This window comes from Zerene cesonia, chromosome 10 (genome assembly GCF_012273895.1).
Source record: "Zerene cesonia ecotype Mississippi chromosome 10, Zerene_cesonia_1.1, whole genome shotgun sequence".
Lineage (NCBI taxonomy): Eukaryota > Metazoa > Arthropoda > Insecta > Lepidoptera > Pieridae > Zerene > Zerene cesonia.
The window spans coordinates 3518465-3542255 of record NC_052111.1 but is presented as its reverse complement, the minus strand read 5'-3'; the positions used below and the strand labels follow the sequence as shown (position 1 = coordinate 3542255).

General features: G+C 31.6%; 3 protein-coding genes across 7 annotated transcripts in view; 1 reads left to right on the top strand and 2 right to left on the bottom strand.

The window, feature by feature from the left end:
• Positions 1 to 510: 510 nt before the first annotated feature.
• Positions 511 to 7170, bottom strand: LOC119829725 (zinc finger protein 429-like). The gene is made up of 11 exons (XM_038352365.1): positions 6893 to 7170; positions 6623 to 6820; positions 6405 to 6438; positions 6074 to 6299; positions 5437 to 5664; positions 4929 to 5102; positions 4468 to 4671; positions 3768 to 3938; positions 3126 to 3315; positions 2531 to 2683; positions 511 to 669 (listed from the first exon to the last, which is right to left on the bottom strand). Exons 1-11 carry the CDS (start codon positions 7013 to 7015, stop codon positions 616 to 618), a joined length of 1755 nt encoding a protein of 584 aa, XP_038208293.1. The 5' UTR covers positions 7016 to 7170; the 3' UTR covers positions 511 to 615.
• Positions 7171 to 8296: 1126 nt separating this feature from the next.
• LOC119829686 lies at positions 8297 to 12825 on the top strand. Its single transcript, XM_038352318.1, has 2 exons — positions 8297 to 9567; positions 9758 to 12825. The coding sequence occupies exons 1-2, from the start codon at positions 8524 to 8526 to the stop codon at positions 10025 to 10027; spliced, it is 1314 nt and encodes a 437-aa protein (XP_038208246.1). The 5' UTR covers positions 8297 to 8523; the 3' UTR covers positions 10028 to 12825.
• A 57-nt stretch (positions 12826 to 12882) lies between these two features.
• Positions 12883 to 23791, bottom strand: part of LOC119829684 (sphingomyelin phosphodiesterase) — a 19046-nt gene continuing 8137 nt past the window's right edge. Inside the window, exons 2-13 of one of the 5 annotated variants that reach the window (XM_038352315.1) lie at positions 18369 to 18457; positions 17507 to 17985; positions 17194 to 17425; positions 16960 to 17120; positions 16384 to 16556; positions 15810 to 16004; positions 15217 to 15470; positions 14996 to 15105; positions 14736 to 14920; positions 14325 to 14507; positions 13629 to 13681; positions 12883 to 13231 (exon numbers count right to left, since the gene is read on the bottom strand). In XM_038352315.1, coding sequence (XP_038208243.1) covers positions 13660 to 13681; positions 14325 to 14507; positions 14736 to 14920; positions 14996 to 15105; positions 15217 to 15470; positions 15810 to 16004; positions 16384 to 16556; positions 16960 to 17120; positions 17194 to 17425; positions 17507 to 17985; positions 18369 to 18435 — 2061 coding nt within the window. In that variant the 5' untranslated portion in view covers positions 18436 to 18457 and the 3' untranslated portion in view covers positions 12883 to 13231; positions 13629 to 13659. Of the gene's footprint in view, positions 13232 to 13628; positions 13682 to 14311; positions 14508 to 14735; positions 14921 to 14995; positions 15106 to 15216; positions 15471 to 15809; positions 16005 to 16383; positions 16557 to 16959; positions 17121 to 17193; positions 17426 to 17506; positions 17986 to 18368; positions 18458 to 23791 lie in introns of those variants that run through there. The other 4 variants (XM_038352313.1, XM_038352311.1, XM_038352314.1 and 1 more) reach the window with 4 other exon arrangements.

Below are 23791 nucleotides of genomic sequence, written 5' to 3'. Positions count from 1 at the left end.
GAAAAAGTCTCCTTGTTTCTTTGAACGCGCTAATATCAGGAACTACTAGTCCGATTTCTAAAATTCTCACCATTTAATATGTATCCCCGAGGGTATATGTACCACGGCCGAAGCTGGGGGAACCGCTAGTAAGAATATAATAATGTAGCTATCTTCTTATTATTACTTGGTACGTACAATGTATTAGGTATCACATATTATTATGTCTACTTCCATATAATATGTATATGATGACTAAACTAAAATATTCAAATTTTAAATAAATGCAGTTAGGCGAAAGCTATGATGTTCTTTTATTGTATAAAATAGGAAACGGGAACTCTAGGAAGGTTTTTCATTTGATCTCAAATCACAGTAAAAAGATAGTTATCTGAAGAAAGCGTGCATAGGATTTGCACTAAAGGACAAGAGACAGGAAAATAGCTAAGGGTAATTGGAAGATAGGCAGAGATAAAAACTAATTTGCTGTACGCATAATATTTATTTACTCAATTAACTACACTTACTTTGAGTGCGGTCACAAGTATTGTGCTAATCATATTTATAAATTATCTTTCAATACGAAATACTGACAATTCTATAATCTATGTATAAAACAATTATAAAATGATATTGCTATACATCACTTTTCGTAACGTTCACGGATGCGGCGTCGTTTTTCAAATATTCCTGCAACAAAAGGAAGATTATTGTGTCGAGCGGTTGTAAAACGAATAGGCTTTATCAAAAAATCACGAAATTCTGTAGATTTTTTTATTTCCTTTCATTTATTTTGTGAACAAAATGATGTTTCGTTTCAAATACGTCAGGTTTCATGTAAATTTGTTGACAATCTGTCTCGTGGCAAGCTGCATTGAGAATTCATGAGTCGCAACGAGACAATGGCAAAATTGCGGCAATGTAAAATTGCAATTTAGTTTAAAATGAATTAAATTAAGTCTTAACTTATATTTTATGTTTTTGTTTAAACGCTTTATTTAGCGTAATTAAAATAATATTAAAAGTTTTAAAAACAATATACTTAGAAAACTAGTGTATTATATATACATTCCTGTCATTTTCTTAACTCTTAATATAGTTAATATCGCAGTTTATAGTTCATTTTTGAGATTTTATATCCGATCTCAAACCATTTTTATTAATGATGATTTGATCTATGATTTTGTTAACACAGAGTCTACATCATCTCTCATGATCTCGCCTCTTAATACATTAAACATTAATAAATTCATTCAAGGTCATTGCAGTTTATTCTGGCATTTGTATCGACAGTAGTGTAGAAACAAATATTATCAATCATACAAATCAGTTAAAAAGTCTTAATTGTACACCTTTACAAATAAATATGTAAAACAAGAAAAAATATTAAGAATATGAAGGACAGATCAGTTGAAAACTTTGTAAAACTACGGTAACTATATTAAGCAAAAACAAATCCATAGACAGTAATTTATTGTTGTTGTAATGTTCACGAATTCCTGAACCTTTTTGCGGAGAATGCATTTACACACCTAGACCCTAGTGCACGCAGGGAAAGGCGTTGGGCAGCAGTGAGCTATTGACTAAACTCCACTGTGTTCCGTCGCTATGTTGGCGGGAGATTGGTGGAACCAAAATGGCGAATAAGTTCACTACCATAGATATTTCGTGTCTTTTGCTTGAAAGGCTTTCTAATCTTGGGCCGCATGTTGCATATTTACAAAGCATTTTTGTTGTTTACAATTTTTCACGCGACGTTCCCATAAAAGAAGAAGGCTCTCAATTCGACTGTATTTTGTGGGGTTTGGTGTCCCTCACTTGATAACTCTGTGGAGTTTTAACCGCTTGACATGACTATTATTGTGCTTGATAGAAAATTGTTGTCATTTGGTTCCATTTTTGAATCTGGATTAAGTATTTTTGTTGTGTTCTAGTTTGCAAAAAATAGCGGTTTAATTACGGGGAGAGATACTGACACCAAAAGTCATTTACCCGTACCAATGCTTTCTCAAGAAAATAAGATAAAAAGAATGAAGTGATTGACGTGATTAAACCAAATCACGTAAAACACATTTGTTCTTGTACGTATAATAACAGTCCAGTTTCAATGCTTGTTGATAAGAGTCCTGGCAGTATATTTAATACTTTTTAAAGTAAATATCTAGAAGAAGTGAAACCGACTTCAAATATATATAGAAGCTTACGTTACTTATGTGATAAGTCGTCGTCAACGTAGATAAATAATTCAAAGTACAGTTTATGTTACGACTCTGCGAAGAAAAACCTTAATACCCTAATACCTTACCCGACATTAATTATTAAATAAATCAATATATTAAAATAAAATAATATAATCACCACATCGGGATATAAACCCCGTTTTACGAACACTCTACAGTGAGATAAAAATAAGCAAACACCCAAATTGCAGACAGAAACAAACGTAAATAACAATCGCGTTTAAAATCCGTGAAAACGTTTAAAATTTCCAAACGTACTAGCATCTAACACGGGAAAACTACATTAGTGTATATAAAAAAAAACGCGTTACCTGCGCCATCTGCGCGCCGTACGCGTTGTAGTGCGCGCTCTTGTCGGGGTGCGCGCGCAGGCGGTGCGAGCGCAGCGTGGACGCGTACGCGAACCGCTCGTCGCACCACTTGCACGACAGCGGCTTGTCGCCCGTGTGCATCGACAGGTGCACCTGTGCGGTACACGAGCGTGTTTGTGTTGTGTTATAGCATTGTTTTTATTTATTTATTCAATGCTTTAATGCACACAGAAAATATAGAGAAATACAGAGAGAATATTCAATAAAAGAAAAATATGAACAAATAGCGGTCTTATAGTCGGTATTATTCTCTTCGATTCAAACTACCATATTCATTGCTTAGGGAGAGATATTTAAAGAAGGTGCTTTTGCAAGTCCATAATGAGTCGATAAATTTGACTAATGGCTTACATGGATATAGTAACATTTAGGCCATCAGTCATTAATTAAATTAGTGACTTTATTGAAAAACTAAAATTAATAAACTTGATACCATACAAGTGGAAGGAAAAATATTATAGTCTATGACTGTAACAATAAATATAAGGTAATGTAGAGGTATAAAGAATCTTCAAAAATTGAAAATTGTATTAACCTTCAAAGTCTGCCGACGCTTGAAAGCCTTATTGCAATACGTGCACACGTGCGTGCACTTGTCGTCGTGCACCAGCAAGTGCTTGCGCAGCGTGCGCCGGCTGTTCAGCACGCGGTTACACACGAAGCACACGTAGGATGTCTCCTCGTGCGTGTCCATGTGCGTCTTTAGGTTCGAGTACGTTTTGAATCTGGATTAAGGTTATGGTTGAATGATTCGGTTAAAATAAAAAGCGCTCTAAATATGTCACTTTTAAAAAAGCTTTTATTATTAATATAGTAATATATTAATAAAATTTCGTTAAGGCAGTAAAATTATAACAGCGTCATTTTGTTTTCAAGCCAACCTAGCCTACTGTACTAAAATTGTTATTCAGAATTCAGAACACAAACTCTACATGGTACGATAAGTTTTATTAACAGATTAAATCTATGATTATGACTGAACAAGCCATTTTTCAAAATATTATCTGAAGACTACAGAGTTCAGTTACTGCCCTAACGATCGATGGTCAATATATTATGTTACTTTCCCTTATCCTGATACTAATAAAAAATAATAATTCGCGTTAATTAAATACCAAGGATAATAAGACAATGAAACACGGGGACATTATAGCTTTGACTTAGCATATAGACTCACGCCTTGGAGCACTTGCGGCACACGAACGGCTTGTCGTCGCTGTGTATCGCGCGGTGCTGGCGCAGCTCGCCGTTGGTGCCGCACGCGTACCCGCACAGGTCGCACACGTAGCTCTTGATCTTCTCGTGCACCACGCGCTTGTGCGACGTGGCCGACGAGCGTGTCGTGAACCTGCGGGTTTGGATGGTTATTATGTACATGTACGTAAATGGCCTTTGCGTCTCTTGGATAGTGATGTAGTTTTCTAAAGGTTAATCAGGTATTTTCGTTGATCTGTTAAGGTGAGGAAAGATGGCAATAAAATTCCATACATTTTGTCAAGTAACAAGGATGATTCTTACGTGGAGAACATAACATCAACCCTTATTGTGTTGTCTGCCTCCCTGAATTTTAAATTTGACATAGCGAAAATGCAAGAGTATTTTATTAGTCAAGCTTTTTCATATGATACCCATATTGAAAAAGTTATGAAAATATATTTATTCGGGCATTTTAATATCATTCACTTTATTAGCATCTTTGGCCAGTTTTCATTGAATATTGTCAAGAATCAGGGCAAGGAAATAGACTTAAAAACGAAAAACAAAAATAGCATAGAAATCGATCCATTCGTTTAACACACACACACACACACAAAACTAGACAGACATTGCTGTCAAACTAACACATTAATCCAATCATAATAATTTTTCAAACTTACTTGAGATTACAAACATCACAGTGATAAATTTTTCTCTGCTCTATAGGTATGTGTGATCTTTCGTGAGATTTCAAACAGTCCTTTGATGAAAAGACTTTATCACATGATGAGCACTGGAAATTTCTTTCTGACTTGGGAATGTGTCTTAGTTTATGTTTCTCAAGTTCATCAACTGTTTTAGCTGTTTTGGGACATTTATCGCAGCTGAAAATTATTGAAAATAAAAGCAATGTAAAAAATAAAATACTTAAATAGTTATAAGTGCTATAGTTAGTAGTGCAGTGTTATAATGATCATTATTTAATAAAATCATATTAATGTGGGCAAAATACTATATGTTGAGATTTGGACTAAAAGACAGTAATATCTTTATATCATTGATATAACATTAATTATCAAGTAGTAAAAATATAATTAGATCTATTATTGTCACCCACATTTTTATAATATTGAATACTTACTGCAATACATCAGGCGCTCTGTGGTCCTGAATGTGTTTATACATAACAGTTCTAGAGTTGAGAAGGATTCCACACCGACATCTCACTGTTGGTGTTACTTTGTGTTTCCATTCACTGTGACTTTTCAGTTTATACCAACTAGAAAATTCTTTGTCACACTTATCACAAACAAACCTGTGGAAATTTAAATATAATTGTGAAAAGAACAGTCGAATTTTTCGAATTGAATTATACACAGTTATCCAAAGTAGTTTTACCATACACTTTTGAAGCATGCCATGCACCAAAACTTATTTAATATTTAAAAGGTATTTGTTTATCTATATTTAATAGGCATTTTTTGTACCTGATTTTTTATTATGCCTTAACATAAACAAAATTTTCATAATACTTAGTATTTTGTTTAAAATAAGTATGTCTGAATATATTCTTTATCTGTGAAATATAAAAACATACAGTGACCTTTTATTTAGTACATATATTACTACAATTATAAGTAAACACTTACTTAATTAGATCTGATGCCCTTAAATCATTTCCAACATAATTAATTCTTTTTGACAATTTGGGCATTTTGGATTTATGTTCTGATACATGTCTATAGAGTGCACTTTTAGATCTTACTGCATACCCACAAATACAGAAGGCCAATGGTCTTTTCTTATGAACTCTTATATAGTGTAATCGAAGCCTTCCCCATACCTTAAAAGATTCACAACATTCTTCACATTTCATCCTAAAAATTAGACAAAAAATGCTTTAAAAAAACTGTTTCTTATGGACTAAAATTCATAAAAAATTGCCTGTCAAAACTTAGCTTGTGATAAAAAGTAGATATACTTACAATTTTAGTTTGAAAAAACTTTATTTTGTTCAAAACTACAAAAAAAAAGTAATCTTGTTTTTGTCAATTCAACAGAACAATTAACAATGGATTTAAATAAAATAAACCCTTAATCTAAACTGAAGATGCTCCAAATACATATGTGAAATCAAGATAAGTATGAGCAGAGTCGCTTACAAAATTATAATTTTGAGTTGAAATATTAATATAAATTGGTTGATACAAATTATATAGTTTTAAATTACTATTTTCCATGTTCAGAACAGTATATGCTACATTTCTATTATAATTATAGACTCACGCAACAAAATCTCTTATTTTCGCATCAGCCTTCTGAAGGATTCTTTCATATTCTTGTTTCTGCTCTTCCGTCATTTCTTTCTTCTTTGGTTCCTTTAATTTAGCTTCTTTTAATGAGGCGAGTGTTATGCTGTCACTACATTCACTATCACTCTTGAAATCAATATCATCATTCTCATATATTTCTGTTTCAAAATCTTGATAAGGGTCTTCTGATTTAATAGTAGCTAAACAAAAATGTAACTATGAATAGTATTAATAGGCTTTCCATATTAAGAGATAAATTCGAAATTATCTATTATTTTATTTTTAAATAAATGAGCAATACTTACCTATAACAACATCAGTTATAATTTCATCTTTAACCTAGAAATCAAATAAACAATCAACTTAATTCCCATTCTTCGATATTTTATTTACATTCTATGTACTAATTTTAAATATCTTAAACAAATTTAGATACAGCAAAAGCAATAAAAGAGAAACTTTAATACATTATTTTAGATAATAATTTAATATCTTTGGGTTGCTAAAAATATTATGAACTTACTTCTGGTTTAATATCTGAGGTGCCATTATGAAATTCACTGCCACCTAATTGAGTTGTATACTTTTCACAATCATTTATATACATATTCTGTAATGTTTCTTGAACTTTGTAACATTCCAAAATAAATAATTGAAATGACACAATTTTTTCCTCGCAGTTGAGACATATTTTAGTTGGAAGACCATCGTTTTCACATACCTGAAGAGCAATACATTTACATTATAATAAAAATAATCATGTATAAAAAATTGGAAAATTTGAGATACTTACAGCTATTTGCACAAAGTCTTGTATCATTTTTAGAATATTTTTACTGTTCTCATCATTTAAATCTTTTAAAACTTGCTCTTTCTTAGCACAAAGTCGACACAATTTTTTGAAATCTATTGCCATGTTACTCTTTAAATTACTGTCTTAAATTCGACGTTGTCATTGAAATAATATTTATATTAGCATAGTTTAGAACATCATATTAAAGTAATAAACTTAATGGAATTAAATATAAACAAGTTTATCGCTTACAGGTTAGTGGTTACAAACAACAAATGACAATTGACAATATTGACATTTAGTGGCCTATGCATGCCGCCAGCAGCCAGCACAGATTAAGAACTACTTATTACGTAGTACGTGTGGCCTGTACTGACTAATGTCTAATCATAATTTATACATATCTTTTTATTACTTATTTATATATTATACATTGAATGGTCGATATTAATTTCTCATTTTGTATTTATTAATTCAGTAGAAAAAGATTTGTACTATGTACTACTACTGAAATTGTTAAAATTTCTGTTGTTTTAGTTGATAACAAAAATAATTTGCTTATCAAAGCCCAAACCTATAAAGAAGTAATAGTTTCTCCTCTATAATATTCATAAATTGTAGGATGGTATAGGGTTCGCTTCGCTCGTCTTATTTTACCTTCATTACATGTAATCAAATTAATTGAATTACATGCATTCATAAAAAACAGTTCAATAATTTTTAAATTAATGTCTCATCATACTATACTAGGTAGGTACCTACATAGTAGTACCTATTACTTTTCAGAAGTGTCATTATTTTTCGGTTACGCCATAATCAAAATAACATGAAAACCTAGAAGTATGACAAATATAGTATGACTAGCAAACCCGGCGAACTCCGTTTCGCCACCAGATGGTTGTATGTGAAAAATGACATTCCCGCTTTTCTGCAGAATTTTTTCCTGAATTTTCTATGCTATAAACCTCACGGTGCCCGAGACCTTTCCAACGAATGCAAAACCGTGGAAATCGGTTCGTGCGTTCTGGAGTTATAGCGTCAGGAAGGAAAACCCGACTTATTTTTATATATTAGATATTACAGTTACAGTACCAGTATATTATAAGTGTATGATCTATGGGTACAGTATAGCCTCAAAGAAAAAGGACGCGTTTTCAAAAAAAAGGTGACAATATAAAATTACCCTTAGTACCTACCTAGGTATTACAATTTATAACACATGCTCACTGGCAAAATATGTGAAATTTATTAAATTTAAATATTTTTCTGATATCATCTCTAAAAAATATGCATGGTTTAGATAGCGTACCTATTTTCTGAATCCTTATTAAAACTCCAGCGCATGACACCTTCAATATATTATAGTCTGTGGATGTGTTATTGTTTGTAATTTTATATCTGTGTGACTGAATGGCTTCTATGAAGTTTCTAAAAGTTTAACGTAAAAAGCTTTGATTTAATTTTAAATATTATTTGTTTAATGTTTCCTAATCAATAAATTGTAATAAAATTAAAATGGTGACTAGACGATTTAAATACAAGCAGACTTAGAAAAAGATACGGGCATGTATAAAATCAGTTATTAGTGGGGCTTGTGATTACTGTCTGAAGAATAAAACAAAAGTACAAAAATGAATATTCATTCAGAACTTGCAGAACCTCTAACACCAGGGATTTCTTACGAGAATAGCAGCTATTGGAAGAATGAAGATAGTGGTTATCATACTTCGTATACTCCTGGCTCATTGGAATGTTCAGAAGTTTCTTCCGACAGTGTCAATTCCGCTTTAATCAATGGAAAGATTTGCTTTAGTGGCTCGTACCAAGTGGACTGCTTTAACTTAACCCCTGACGTCAATGTATTATCAAACCATAAATATAATTTTACTTCAAGTATTAGGAACAATGAGTTCAAAGACTCTCCACAAAATCGTAGGGGTATCAAACGAGCCTTTCAAGATGATTCCGAAAACACTTATTCATCAATTCCTACACCAACAACATTAATAGCTGGCGGATTGCGGAAACTTAAGTTTAATGATGGCAATAGAATTAAAACATCAAAAAGTTTGGGCCACACAGATTCTTTAAATGAATTCTACAATTTTCATAATCAAGCACACACTTTTCCATCTACACCAGTAAAAAAGCTATGTCGAACCAGTTGCAAGTTAAATAGTCCTCTGAGTTTGAAACGACCAGCCAAAAAACTAAACTTTGTAATCCATTCACTATCTTGTGAGAGTCAGGGATTACAGCAAGTGTCCAAAGTCACAAAACCCAAAGCTGTGAAATCTATCCAATTTAAGCCTGAACAGAAAATTGACATAATAAAGATGTTATATGAAAAAGCCAATGTAACACCACCTCTAATGAAGATCTGTAGTTACCTTTCAAATGAGGATATTTATAATTTTACTTTAGTGAGCCCTGTGTGGCTAAGGGTGTGGGAAGATGTGAGCGAACAGAGTAAACAATTGGAGTATATAAACTTTTTGAAGAGGGCTAAAGAGAATCAGGAAAATAAAGAAGCCACACCTAAAACAAGTGAATCTAATCCAATAAGGCCATTAATGGAAATACATAATGTTATAAACAACAACATTATTCCAAAAGCTCATACAATTAGTCCTCCAGGCACTCCTAGAACAATCAAATTTAAGAAATTTACTAAGGTAATCATGTTGATTATTAGAAATCCTTTCTTTAAAAACCAATTCTTATTTCATTTTCATTTGAAAATTTACAAAACACATTTCACACAACACACTAGTCTGTATACTTACTACGGGGGAAGACTGGGCGAACCGCTATTATACTTATAAGCTTCCAATAAAACCACTTATTCATTATATATCTTTGCAGACAGCAGCATTGGACTTGCGTAAACAGCTTTCATGTGTGAGGTGCCATCAACCTGCTAAAGTTACAGAAGAAAGCACGGGTGAAGAATGGGTGGAGTGTACTAGTTCAACATGCTCATATCAGTTTTGTAAGTTTTGTAGATGTGATCGTCATTCAGGTAAGAGTTGCTTTCAATACGATCTGGATGGCCCTAGTCCCTCGAAACGAAAGAAGAATACCTGTGCAGTTGGTACAAAGAAAAGTAGGAAGAATCTTAGGAGACTCTTGTGACTTGTTACTATTTAGTTTGAACGGTACCAGTGATTTGCTGATAGTGTCATTGCATTCCATGTCCAAAGATTGATGATTTTTAAAATCATCCTTTAAGAGATTAAATAATTGTAACTGTTTTTGGAGTATGTAAAGATATCTAGGGTCTGATATAGTGCCATTTATATTTATATGTCAAGCATTTACTTTACCTCATTTTAACTATTTTACTAATGTAACATTTTGTGAGGTCCAGATAAGATTTTATTTGTTATTCAAAATTTATGGAGAAGATTTTTTTTGGATTTCAATGATAGTGTTAATAGTTTTAACTGAATTCAATAGAATTTTAATGGATGACAATAAAAGATATCTGTTTAAGATTTAACAATCTGGAGTTAGAATAATGTGACAGACTGATAGATTTGCCATAAATGGTTTAGTTTGTAGTTTTATACTTGTAAATATTTTAGTGTTACTAATGTAGTGATGTACAATACTGTTTTATTCTAGACATTATTTGTAAGATTTTTTTAGTATGTGCAGGTAGATTGTGTTGACTATGAATGTACAATATCCTGTGATATTACATTTAAAATTCCAGTCACATTTTTTGTAAAAGCTGGATAAAATTATTGAAATCAATCTAATTAAGGGATGCTTAATTTTTAATTTGAATGTTAATTGAAAAAGTAAGATCCTTGTTTATTTATTAAAATATTATATGCTCGTTATACAATCTTATCGGTAGTGCAACCTAAATAAAAATGAATAAGGAACTCACTTTTTTAAGTAACTACAAATTACGCAACGAAATTTTGTCCAAGCAGTTCTATTCCAGGCTTTGGCCTTTTTTTAAGACTGTCCTTTTGCCATTTATTGATGTTGAACTTAAACATACTCATTAGACTTTAAATTTGCTTCAACTAGTTTTATAACATCACTATAGTAGTTTATTGATTATAATAATTTAGGCTATACATGCTCTCTCTTTTCCTCGATATTAATATTTTTATATGTGTACTTTATGTATCTTAAATTTTATTGTAACTAAACAATAGACACACAGTTTTACCAAATAATGTATCTAAAAGCGTCATTTAGCTTTACGAAATCATCAGACAGTTATTACATTACATAACGTTTTCTTAATACTCCTTCGATATTTTCTAGTCTTAAATATTACAAGCCCTATGTTCGTAATTGTTTCTACAATCGAATAAGCTTTCATTTTGTAGTCGCTAGATAAATAGTTTAAAGATAAACTCATTAGTAATAATTGGCATCATCACAGTTTACAAACTCAAAATCCCTAATTAAAATAAACAATTACTTTAATGAGTTTTTTTGATAACACTCACAAGGTAGTGCGCAACTTATATGGAATAAAATGAGATCATATCCCAAACTTGTTCTTGTTTTTAAAGAATAAAGATATACATTACGTTTCACGTGTTGCGAAATAATTAACGATGTTGCCATTATACGATTAAGCAAAATCGAATTGGTGTCGCGTAGTACCGTTAAGGTCCCTTGCTTGAATTGAAACGCGCGTAACGGTTTTCAATACCAGTGTAGAAAATGCCTACATTTACCATTACTTGTTTTATTTATATACGATTATTTATATTATTATTTAATTAAACATGTCAAACATTTGCTTCAATAATAACCTCAATATTTTAAATTCAATCTGTTCGATTAGTATGCTTAAACTGGTTTTGGAAAAATGGGCCTTCATAAGCTCTCACAAAATATAGGTAGGTATGTTTAGTAGAAACCGCTACCAGCGCTCAATTTAAACAAGGCATTTCAGTAACTTTTGGGCTACACGTACTATAAACCATTTTTCGGAGATGTAAAAGATTGTTTTTCTACATCAGATGAATCTTTAAATGTTCAGGACACCTTGAACACACAAAACACACTTAAATGCACAATATTCAAAAGATGAATGATGTTAATCAAATTTATTGCACAAAATTATGAAAGAATGTTGAGTACAATTAAGCTACTACAAGAAACTGAATTGTATTGTTTTGTATTTTTCTAGTAATTATTAATATGTTAATATAACAGTACCACTCATACAAGTGAATTTCTTTTACTAGGATAAAAGGTGTAATGAGCTTTAAAGGGATGTTCTTTATCAAGATAGTTTTAAATTTCACTATTAAAATACTACATTCCGTCAAAAAGCTTCCTTGTACATTGCAGGTAGGTAAAATCACAAAAGCAAAAATAGCAATGAACATATTTTGTTATTATTTCCTTATCAATAAACTCTCCAAAGATATTATTTTTAAAGCATAGTGCAGCTTACACCTGACCTGTTACGTTAGTTTAAATTATTTACAGTACTTTAAGCTTAATTAACATTTATTTGGAGAGTATAACACTGATCACGCATATCAAAAAATCTGCAATGCACTGTTTTTTATACATCAAGCCACCAAATACATGTTAAATAATCTTGAAAGTATTATTGAAATGATGTCCCGAAACATTTATATATATAATTAACTTTTGTCTGACAATTACACGTTAATTTATGTAGTGATATGTTTTATTTATTTGTAAATAAACATTTTATTTTAATGGTTTAAACGCAAATAAGTAATTTGATTGTTCAATGTGGAATACAATTTAATTTAATGAATCTTGTATTATTTTAAGTTTCTTGTGTCAATTTCTATATTCAAACAATTGGAACGAATGTGTTTGATTTTTTTATTATTTTTCCGTGTAAATAGTGTTTTAATGTGTTAATTGTATGGAATGCTTGAGAAGCTCTCTTTATAATAAAAGTCACAAAATAATTTCATTGTTTTATTATTAGCACCCAGACGATGTAATTTCATTAAAATAAAAATCCATTTTAAACATATAAAAAGTATAATTACAAAATTTACAGACGATATTTACAAGAAGGCTCTTAACGTTATAATAATTTAAAAACTAAAGTTAACCACCGACATGAATGTGTTGTATGAGATGTTTTAATAAATATTAAAACTTGGAATAGTGAATAATGTTGTACATCTTAATGATCTTACATATTAGAATTGATGAGAATATATTTTTTCGAGCTGATCTATCGGGAGCAACAAAAATAAATCCGGCGGCGATAACTGTGTTGTAGTAGATCCTGTCTATTAGCCGAGCCCCATTACAAACTTTGGTATTTGATAAGCCACTTGTGGTATTTGCATCAACATTGACATCCTGAAATACAAGGTCGTTCACATTGGATTATTTGGTAAAGGAAACCGATAAGAGCCCTACGTTTATTTACAAAACGTGTACGATATATCCAACAATTTTATTGAATAGGCAAATTATACAAAATATTAAAAAATACACATGGAATACAAAATAGCGAGAATTACTTACATTCAACAAACATAAACAATTTTTTTCCTAGCCATAAATAGCAATACTAACTATAAATAGTTATTTTGCTAAATACAATGTGTATTTAAAGTCTATGAAAAAGCATTTATTTTACATCCACCACCTTCACCGGTACTTTTGTGCTATGGTGTTTTTCTTCAATTTCTCGTGAATTAAACATTAGGTTTATATTTTTTTACTTATAAGTGTAAGAACCTAATTCACCAACCTGGCATGCAGCACCTAAAAGACCCATCACCCTAGACTTGCTGTACACTTGGGCTGTGAGATATAAAATATGATTAGCTTATGTTGTTATGGATACGTTTAATTTAAGGAAATAAATCTTTTCTACAGAAAATATCAGTGGTGTTCTTTGGGCGGGAACTACCACTCCAGTTTCTAAAAAGGGACTAAATGATAATAATTTTCTTTCAAACACAAAAGGAACCGCGTCAATCAGTTGTAAACCGAAAACGGAAAATAGTTACACATTCGAGTTGAGAGCCTCCTCAGTTTGGGTTAGTGTCGGTTGAAAATTGTTTATTTTAAAACAATTTTTGTCATACGAAAATTTAAAAAGTAGACATTCCTTTTTTTCTTATTTAGTCTCTTAAAGTCCAATACTAGGTATTGAGTTCTCTTATTAGGTATGGGTTCTTAGTTGAGTAATTATTTTGTTAATTTTGAAGTTCATATAAATTTTGTTATTCAGAAATTTCTTCTTTCAAAGATAAAATATAATGAAATAGGCAAATGTATAATACCTATATAGATACTAAACTGATTATTTACAGCGTAAAATAAATGCGTGTTATTATAATGTAACTTGCTTCTATTCTATGTGCAAAATATGTACAGGGCGATACGAAGCAACGTGATAGAAGCGAATGAGTCGAGGTGCATAGCAACTCACGAGACAGACAGGCCATTGTAAAACCAGGCGCGCCAACTCTGCGGGGTGGGCGAAGCGCCGTCGATTCGGGCTTCTATGTTCACACAAAGCGCACGACGGTCATGCGACCTGCCAGATCGCGCGTCGCATATTAAACGCTTTCGACATTCTCCGTCGCATGTTCCACGACGCGGACTGTTCTTCCAATAGTGCCTGCAATATGGTTTTTTCAATAAGAAATACTGTATTCATTGGTCAATGCTAGATCGGATTACCGACAATCGAAGGCGCTCTTGAAGTGGATAAAATAAGCTTTTTGTATAAAACCTCGAACTAATATTGCTGTAGTAGGTTAGTAATATTAGTTTACGTAGGTATGTAGCTTCTCGTATGTATGAAAATTGGTTTAACTATGTATGTGAATTTTTGTTATATCATTACTTATGGTATAAGTTAAACAGATCTTCTTTCGCAGTCATGTCGTCGATAAATTTGTCCCAGTCTTGTGGTCTCAAAGACGGCATCATGTAGGCTGACCGTGCGGAGTACAGTTTGTACCAAATGGGATAACCAAACAAATTAGCTTCTTTTAGATTCATTATCCACGTTTCATGGTCCACTACTAGCTGTAAATAAACACCAGATTATATTATTTTTGTATTTAAATAGTAGTTTATTAATTCAATTTTAAATATTTTTACCCTGGTTGTGGCATCGTGGTCCCCATCAACATAGTATATTCGATATCCTAGATTTAAATCATAATATGGTGACACCGATGGACCCACATACGCAATACTAGTTGCTCTTCCTAAAAATAATGAATTATTTATTTTATTAATAATAAATTACATAAATAATATGAATTAATTAATAGGTAACGCGGTACTTTCAAATTTTACCGAGAAATTAGAGTTCTTACCTAAGTCATTGGGATCGTAAAACACTTCAAATTCATCAAAATGTGTATGTCCAAAGAATTGTGCAGTTATAGTTGCTTCATATCTATTAATTATTGCGTAGTAATTTCGACTCCATACTTTAAGACAATCCGAATGGCCTGGAGGAATGTGACCAATGATATGAACCTTTTCGCCACTGAATTCAGCTGATTGAAGTTCGTATATTAACCACTGCAGCTCGGTAGCCGGATCGGTACTATTTAGTAAAAGCCACCTAAAATAAAAGTTTTGTTAAATATTTATATACATATTATACATAATTTTAGAGTCAAGTCAAATTAATACTTAAATAATGACGATTTCAAAAACACCCTAGGTATTGTGGCAGGAATGTATACCTATTATTAGCGATAAATATTTAATTAAAGTGTAGTCAGATGAATTTCAATTAATTTGAACGCGGTAAAAAAACAGGAAAATTAACGAGTATCCCTGGTAAAATCAAATTATATAGAGTTAAGACGAAAAGCCAAAAGAAAGTATGTGAAAAGTAAAACTTTGTTTGTAATTTTTGAGTCGACAGGATACCAGTATTACAAAAATATATTCATACCAGTTTTTATTGTTACAATAATTCATGTTAAGTGAAATTATGCGGAAGCCTGGCCGCACAAGAACAGAGTAGAAAGCACCACGACGGACGGTGTGTGATACTCCAGCTGGTAACCAGCGACGCCACTGCGCATCCAATTCGTTGTACAACCACGCTATGTTCGATTCTGGTGACGAAATGTACGGAGGCGGGAAACTGAAATGTTATAATAACAAAATAAATGAAGTGTTTGGTGCTTTTGTGGACCGTGGTTAGAACTTAGGACTTTAAGCGATAAGTCAGTCAGATCATTCAAGAATAAATTAATTTATGTGCATATTATCGATAACATTTCTTCTCAAACGGTGAAGAAAAATATCGTGAGGAAACCGAAGTGTCCAAGATTTAATAGTTCGACGACATTTGACTACGGGTAAGTCGCACATGGCCTGTGTGATAGATTATGGCCTGAGCACAACTACGTGTGGGCTCAGGGCTTTCATGTGACCACATACACACAGGAGGTCTGGGGCCACGCATTGGGAACAAATAATATAGACTGATAATATGAATTAAGTGCCACATAAAGTATTACCTATTCACAGGTGATGATTCGTGATTACCGAGAGCGGGGAATATTGGAACACCTGGGAACATATCTGACATTTGGGCCACCGTCTCTTGAAGCACCTTAAGGTTTTCTTCTTTAGTTTGATTCCATACGTCGTGGGGTGGTAAATCTCCAGTCCATAAAATATAATCTATGTCCTGAAAATTATTTAATTTATAAATCAGATTAATAAAGTAGATATTTATCACAACCCTTCAAATTTCTTTCATCCTGTTGTTCTTACATAATAACTCACCAGGGCAGTACTTGGGTAGAAAAAGTATAACTTAACGAAAAGTTGAACTTTTCCAACAATTATATTTTGAAAATGGCTACTAGAGAGTTTCTTGCCGATTTTTCTCAGTACAGAAACAGACTGGTCAGAAACACTTTTGAGTTTAAATGAATAAAAAAGTTTTGAGTTTGTATTACAGAGTAATAATAGAAATATGCAGGGTTTTTACCTACTCCATTATTCATGACTGTGAATAATGCGGTATGAATGTAAGTAATCGAGCAAAAATTGTAAATTACGCGATGAAGTTGTTGATTTATACTTACGGTATGCGTATCCGCTATATGTTTCAACATATGATCGATAGTGCGTTTCGGAGTGTCGCATTTGCGGTAGTCTCCCCACCGACCCGCACCACCACCAGGAGTCAGAGCTGGCCCACTTGATGCTCTACAGCAAAGAGGCTCATTGCATTCTGCGTTAGAACCTTAACAAACAACAAACGGTCAGTAAACAGGCTTTCCTAGCAGTTCAACATTGATCATCAAAATAAAGCATACCTTCAGCGTAATATGGATCAAAATGCGTATCAGATATTTGAAGAACTTTGAACGTCGGAGCTTTATCAATAGGCGCTTCAAGTTCACTTTTAGCGGGCTTCGGTACCGGTGGGAACGCCACCTCCCATTCGTGATATGGATTATAAACATCGCCACATGCATCGCCTATTACAAAACTGCATATTTCATCAGGACCATAGGTTATGCGTTTTAATACATAAATTACTTCACTCTGAAATAATATAATAAATAAGATTTAATAACAAAAAAAATATATATTAGATTGTGATCTAAATTAAAAATAAATAAATACCCCAAATAATCTTGTTATTCCTTCGCACACTCTAGCAGACTGTATATTTAATGAAACACAGAACTGATATATCATTTTGTTAATTTCTTCTTTACTTTTGCCCAGCCTCATGTAATGTTGAAGTAATCCCGCACCAGCTTTACAAGCAGTACACGAAACTTTAGACATTACTGAATGCTCTACTTCGTAATAAACTTGTTTCAGGTTAAGTAGTTTAAGGGCCTTATCAACGAAAAGAGGCAAATTACTGCTTTTATCACTATCCCAAAGGAGCCGGGAATAATTTCGTTTAAGTGCAGCCATGTGAGCTATAAGTTCCGTTTCATTTGCCGTTGGTGGAAGTTTATGAGTAAAGTTAGACGGCATAAACACAGCTTCGTCATGCCTGGGGCTCTCCGTCCAGTCCCATGTATCCATTGGCTGATTCCATTTTATAACCGGCTTAATGTTTCTGCCTGTTTTGAAAAATAATGGATTACCTGTTTGTAAACATAAATAGGCATATAAATTATAAGAGTTGAAATAAACAGTGAATTCATAATGTTTTATGTCAGAGAGAACTCGCGTAGGTTATTCACATCCCAACGGATATTACCGATTATATTTGATTTGACATTGGAGTGGGTAGCCGAATTAATATGAATGATTTTTAAATCACCAGTATGAAACTTTTTTTTTAAGATAAGAAGGCATTGAAAAACAGAAATAATCTACAGTTAGCATGTGATTAATATTCATAGTTATACACCTACTTTATAGCACACATTTGTGACAACATAGTTATTTAAAAATTGTCGTAGTATGTTGAAAGGTAAATATAAAATCATTGCATTAGGTTATAATTTATAACTTGTAGACTAACCTGATATTGAAATCGTAGTGAGGCTGAGGATCACCAATTGAAGAAGCCATGGTAATCTATTAACCATGACTAAGAACCGAGGTAGAAAACTGCAATAGAAATTAAATTGCTAAATAAATACAGAAACTAAAGACGAAAAAACCAGCAATCAATACAGTTTAAGTGTAATATACCTAATAAGTAACCTTTGTTAATTATAAAGTCCGTCTTTAATCGCGAATGATAGCGTTTTCTTTATATTGGACAAATTATAATATACAGAGTGTCTATAAAAGCATGCTTGAATAAAAATAACAAAATAGTGAAATTTACTAAAGCTCTTTTTATCATATTTTAATTAGCTTCACCTGTATGTTTGTATGTATTTATGCTTGTACCGAAACATTAAGGCTCAATTTGGGCTGACTTTTACAGATAGATTTTTTCCAACTGCATACCTACTTACATAAGATCGCTGACAATACATTAATTACATAACATTATCTTATTTTTCTGATATGATATATTTATATACTCTGTATAAAGGAAAATAATACAATTAAATTGCTTCTATCACTATATGGTTTGCTTTTTTAACTTTGTTTATTTTCAGTTATTTTTGAATGGAAATAAATTTAAGTATGAGATTTATAAACGAGACAAACAAACACATTGGTTTTATTTAATACTTATCTTTTTTTAAGATATAATAAGAAAAAAATCTAGTGAGTCATTGAAACAAAAATTTACGAAACTTTCTTAAATTATACGGAAACTCGGGCTTGACCGGTTTCATTTGTCTTCCCTTTGATTGCTCAATACGAGACCTTAGTAGTCCAACATGTGCTTACCCGCCGTTTAATTTATACATATAATAATATCCAGCATCCGTAATAAATGTCTCGTAAAAAGCTCCTTTGTCACACACAATTGGTTATATTATTTTGTAAGTAGAAATTTTTAGTGAAAGTAGGTCAACGGATTATATCATAAAAGATGTAGGTAATTTTATACCATTACATGTTATGGAAGGTCTTTTTCGTATCAAATCATAAATTAAAAAAGATCGTGCAATGCTTGGAAAGCATCCATATAAAGATATAAAAATCTACAATTTAAATATTCTTAATTATTAGGTAATTGTTATTTCGCGACAGCCTGATTTGAATATTTCAAAGCTTTCTAGATCTTGCTAAAAAGTATATCTATTAGCTAAGACGCGCAAATTTTCGCCCTCATAATTTCAAAACATATTCAATAAATTTAGGAAAACCCGCATGCGCCTTATCGTATTGAATGATGTTACGGTAATTAATCAAGTAAGAATTATTGATCATAAATGAATACTCAAATTTGAAACATTGATACCTGTAAACTTACGATTATAGAAAAGTTTTAGAAGATATGTAGTTTTTAGATAAAGGAGCGCTGCAACAGGCTTTCTCTTGATTATACCATGTCCGGGTGCACGATTCTACCTACTTATTATCAAAACTGGAATACAATTGGCACTAAGTATGTAAATTAGATTTGGAAGTAAGATGTTTCTAGGAATAACTCAAAAAATATGTACCAATTAAATAAGGAAAATATAAATTAAACATCAGTTCTTCTCTTAGTCATCATATTATGTTTTTTGGGATGCGTAGGTATAGAAAAATATATAAAATAAAAGTCAAATGTCTTAACAGAGTATTATAATCAAGTATTTTGATTTATTAAGGAATTGTGTGGGAAATTAGACTACGACGATTGAATTAAGAACTTTTAGTTTTATTATCAAAAATTTTTTATAATATTGCTATTTTGGTAATTTTTTGTTTTTTCGCTCCATATGTCTACTTAATACATGTTATAATAAACACATTTTTAAAATCATTTGGCTCAATTGTTTATTCCGAAAGGTTTCGTCTCAAGCAGTTCTCGATCCACTATCACTCACATCGCTCTACGTACAGATTTCTCCTACGAGCAACGTAGATGCACCCGTTCTGGATTTATCACGTAACAGTTGGGTATTTTCGTGAATGATGTGAGTCAGCATTACAAGGCACAAGTACACGGACGTGGAGGTCGCCACTTTCTCCTCGCTTCATTGACTTTGCTGGAAAGAAAGTGACGACGGTATCGCACACGTTTTGCACTGAAGCGCATACAATAACTTATTTACAAGTTGATATTGCGACATTTTTAGGTGACAATAATTTAAAAACTCTCATCTATAAAATAATAAGTGATTGATTCCATAATCCAAAAGCCAATGGGATAAAACCACCCGAAATCATTTCTAACTACACAAAAGAAAATGTCTATTTTTACTTTTCATAAAAAAAATTGAAAAGTCGATGAAATCGATGAAAATCATGAAAATCACGTAGTGTACTAATAAATTATAAAACACAATGATAAAGTCAACTAAATCATCTTATATACAGAGTACACGTTTATCGGGATAACAAGGTATGCTCGTGCAATTATTGTATTGTCACAGATCGTTAAAGAGTATACAAAGCTTGAATTAAATCTGTCTGATTAAAGTAAGTCGAAATCGAATCTAAAGGAGGAGTCAGTTACAAACAAACATGTGAACATACAGGTGAAGCTAATACATACAAGCGTGTTACAAATGGTTAAAGCTGACCGTTCACGATAATAAGTCATTATTATGTGAAGTTATACTGAGTCTGTGTAGATCGCGATTGTTGAACTGATGATCAACATTCAACATGATTCATGTTTTATAAATTGCATGCGCACAGCTACTTAATATGGACTTTTATTTATAATTTTTAATTTAAGTTGTTTCTTACTTCATTTCACAATAAATAAAATCCCACCTTTAAATCGACTTTCCCCGATTGCAAGGTCAATTTATATGTTAAATTTAGTAATGATTTCCGTTCATAAAATATTTAAAGAAAAATAGAAAAATCTACACACAACTGTGTTACAAAAAGTGACAACTACTTGCTGATTTGTTCCATCATTAAAAGTATATTTTAATTACTTGTTTTCTAGGAAATTTTTGATGACTGTTTATAAATTACTGTGTAGGTATCAAGATGAGAAATTATTATCGACCTATTAAATGCAAATAAAATAATACGTTGATTTTCAATCCGAGAAAAATCACCAATCAGAAATGTCTTATAGCCGTAATAATATAAGGCCGCCAGTTGTATACAACATTCTTTATAACTTTTTAATTTCTTCATATTATTTGACTTAACTCAAATGAAGAATACGTTTAAAATAAAATAAACTAATTTAAGTAAGTATATAGGAGTCACTTGCATAAACTTTCGTGAAAACGCAATATAGGTAGAATGCATGAATAGGATACGCGAGTGCCAAGAACAGTTATGCACGGATACAACTATTGTTAGCAGTCATTAGCGGCACATACCTACATTGTTTTTTCTAATCTCACCGTTTTAACTCTCGTTTCCTCGTATGCGTAACATTACAGTGACGTTCATTGGAATTAACTGTACACTATATATTATTATTATGATATTATTATAATGTTAGTCGTGTTGACGATTTATTTCAACGCTGTTTTATTTATTTATTTCACTATTTTATGATTTTTACCCTGTATAAAACCAACTCCTTCAACAGCTAAGAAATCTAGTATAAAAAGTCAATAAATAGTCAGTTAACCTGTGACTAACTGTGGAAAAAATTTTGATTTATAAGCACCTACTAAATATGAATTGAAGTAATACAAAATTGTTTCTACTTGTTAAAAATAATTATTATAATTGGTCACACTCATTTATATAACTGAGGTACCATTAATTTCTCTAAATTACTATCCGCCTATAATAATTAGTTTAGGTATGTTACGTTAAATATAAATTTGAAAAGCTGTAGCTATAATTCGAAAGATTTTCGATATTATTCTATATTCATTATAGCATTAGCCAATTAACTTAACACTGTAGTGGGTATTAGTAAATATAATCCTACTTGACTACTCATAATATTAATGCCAAAATAACTCTCTGTATGTCTGTCTCATCAGGCTTATACCACAAATGTAAAATAAATAATAAAATGAAATATGATCCGAGAAAATAAATAATACATTTTTACATTTTTTCCTTTAACTACGTGTGCGGAGTCGGGGGCAGAACCCTAGTATATTATGAATATGTGTACCAAAGGGGGAAAATAATTATTAAATAGGAATCCTAACTTTCATTGGGCAGCCGGCCAAGCCAGTATTTTCATCTCGTCCACTTTCACTGCTCTTTCTAATAGGTATTTATCCTTAACGAACCGTACCGATCGGTAATGCAAAAGCCCAAACTATCTATAGGTAGTATATTAAGCAATATTTTATTTCATTTTGAATTTAATAATTACAATTTTAAAGTTGTAAGATCTATAAAACTGAACCTCAGTTTATTACTATAAAAATTTATATACAGATATACAGTTGGATAAAAGTATATACCTACCAATGCTTATTGATGTTATACGATTGTGAGCAATATGACTATAAGTATATGAAGTTTAATTTGGCTTATTAGGGTATGAAATACAAATTAAATGAGAAAGACACTTGCAGGAGGTTTATTTTTAATGTATCGTTCACCAGCTTTCTAGATCACACTTCCAGCGCTTGTTTAGATTTCTAGTTATAGACTGACTATAAACAAGTTTGAAACTGCATTGCCTAAAACAAGAGTGAAATGCCAGGGTTTTTTATTTTAAAAAGACGTGACTCATGAAGCTAACTGTAATTTATTTCCTATTACAAATTATGAGGCTCAGAAACAAATAACGAAAACAATTTCTTTAGTTTTTGGTACTTGTCAGCTATTATTAAAACGTTACATCATTAATTTATATGTAAATACCGATAAGGCAAGGGCATTGAATTATAAAGTACTTTTATAAAGTGTTTGTTGATAAATTCACATAACTATTTTATTTTTGTCAATTCATACCTCTTACACATAGAATTGTTCGCCTAGAAGTACATTATAAGTATTATAAGTGAAATATAAACAGCGGCGTTGTTTACAAATTCGACTTTAATCAAACGAAAAATGGACTCAATGATATAATGCAATATTAAGAGACATGCAAGGAGATTTTAATAAATTGATATTTAAAAACCGAATTGTATTGAGAACTACTTAAATAAACATAATTCAATATGAGTGGTGGTCATTTTAAACGTGTGATATGCTTATATTTAAATGGTAACCTGAGAATGGGTCCTTTTTTTTAATATAAACAATATTTAAATTTATTTGTAAAGAAATAAAAATGTGTTTGAACTTTTTATACATAACTGTTCAAAACACATATCCAATAAGGATAAACTAAAAAAGTGTTCTTACTTAATAACAATGTATATTATACCTAGTCTTGCCATAAATATTGTAATAAAGAAAAAAGAAAATTGTTAACTGCAAATAACATTTATT

What these genes read in the sequence shown, in the direction of transcription:
- LOC119829725 (XM_038352365.1), bottom strand. Translation starts at nt 7,015, where the DNA reads ATGGCAATAGATTTCAAAAAATTGTGTCGACTTTGTGCTAAGAAAGAG. An exon ending in AAGACTTTGTGCAAATAGCT is followed by an intron (nt 6,821 to 6,892) that starts GTAAGTATCTCA and finishes ATTGCTCTTCAG; the next exon opens with GTATGTGAAAACGATGGTCT. An exon ending in TATAACTGATGTTGTTATAG is followed by an intron (nt 6,300 to 6,404) that starts GTAAGTATTGCT and finishes ATTTTTGTTTAG; the next exon opens with CTACTATTAAATCAGAAGAC.
- LOC119829686 (XM_038352318.1), top strand. Translation starts at nt 8,524, where the DNA reads ATGAATATTCATTCAGAACTTGCAGAACCTCTAACACCAGGGATTTCT. An exon ending in AATTTAAGAAATTTACTAAG is followed by an intron (nt 9,568 to 9,757) that starts GTAATCATGTTG and finishes ATATCTTTGCAG; the next exon opens with ACAGCAGCATTGGACTTGCG.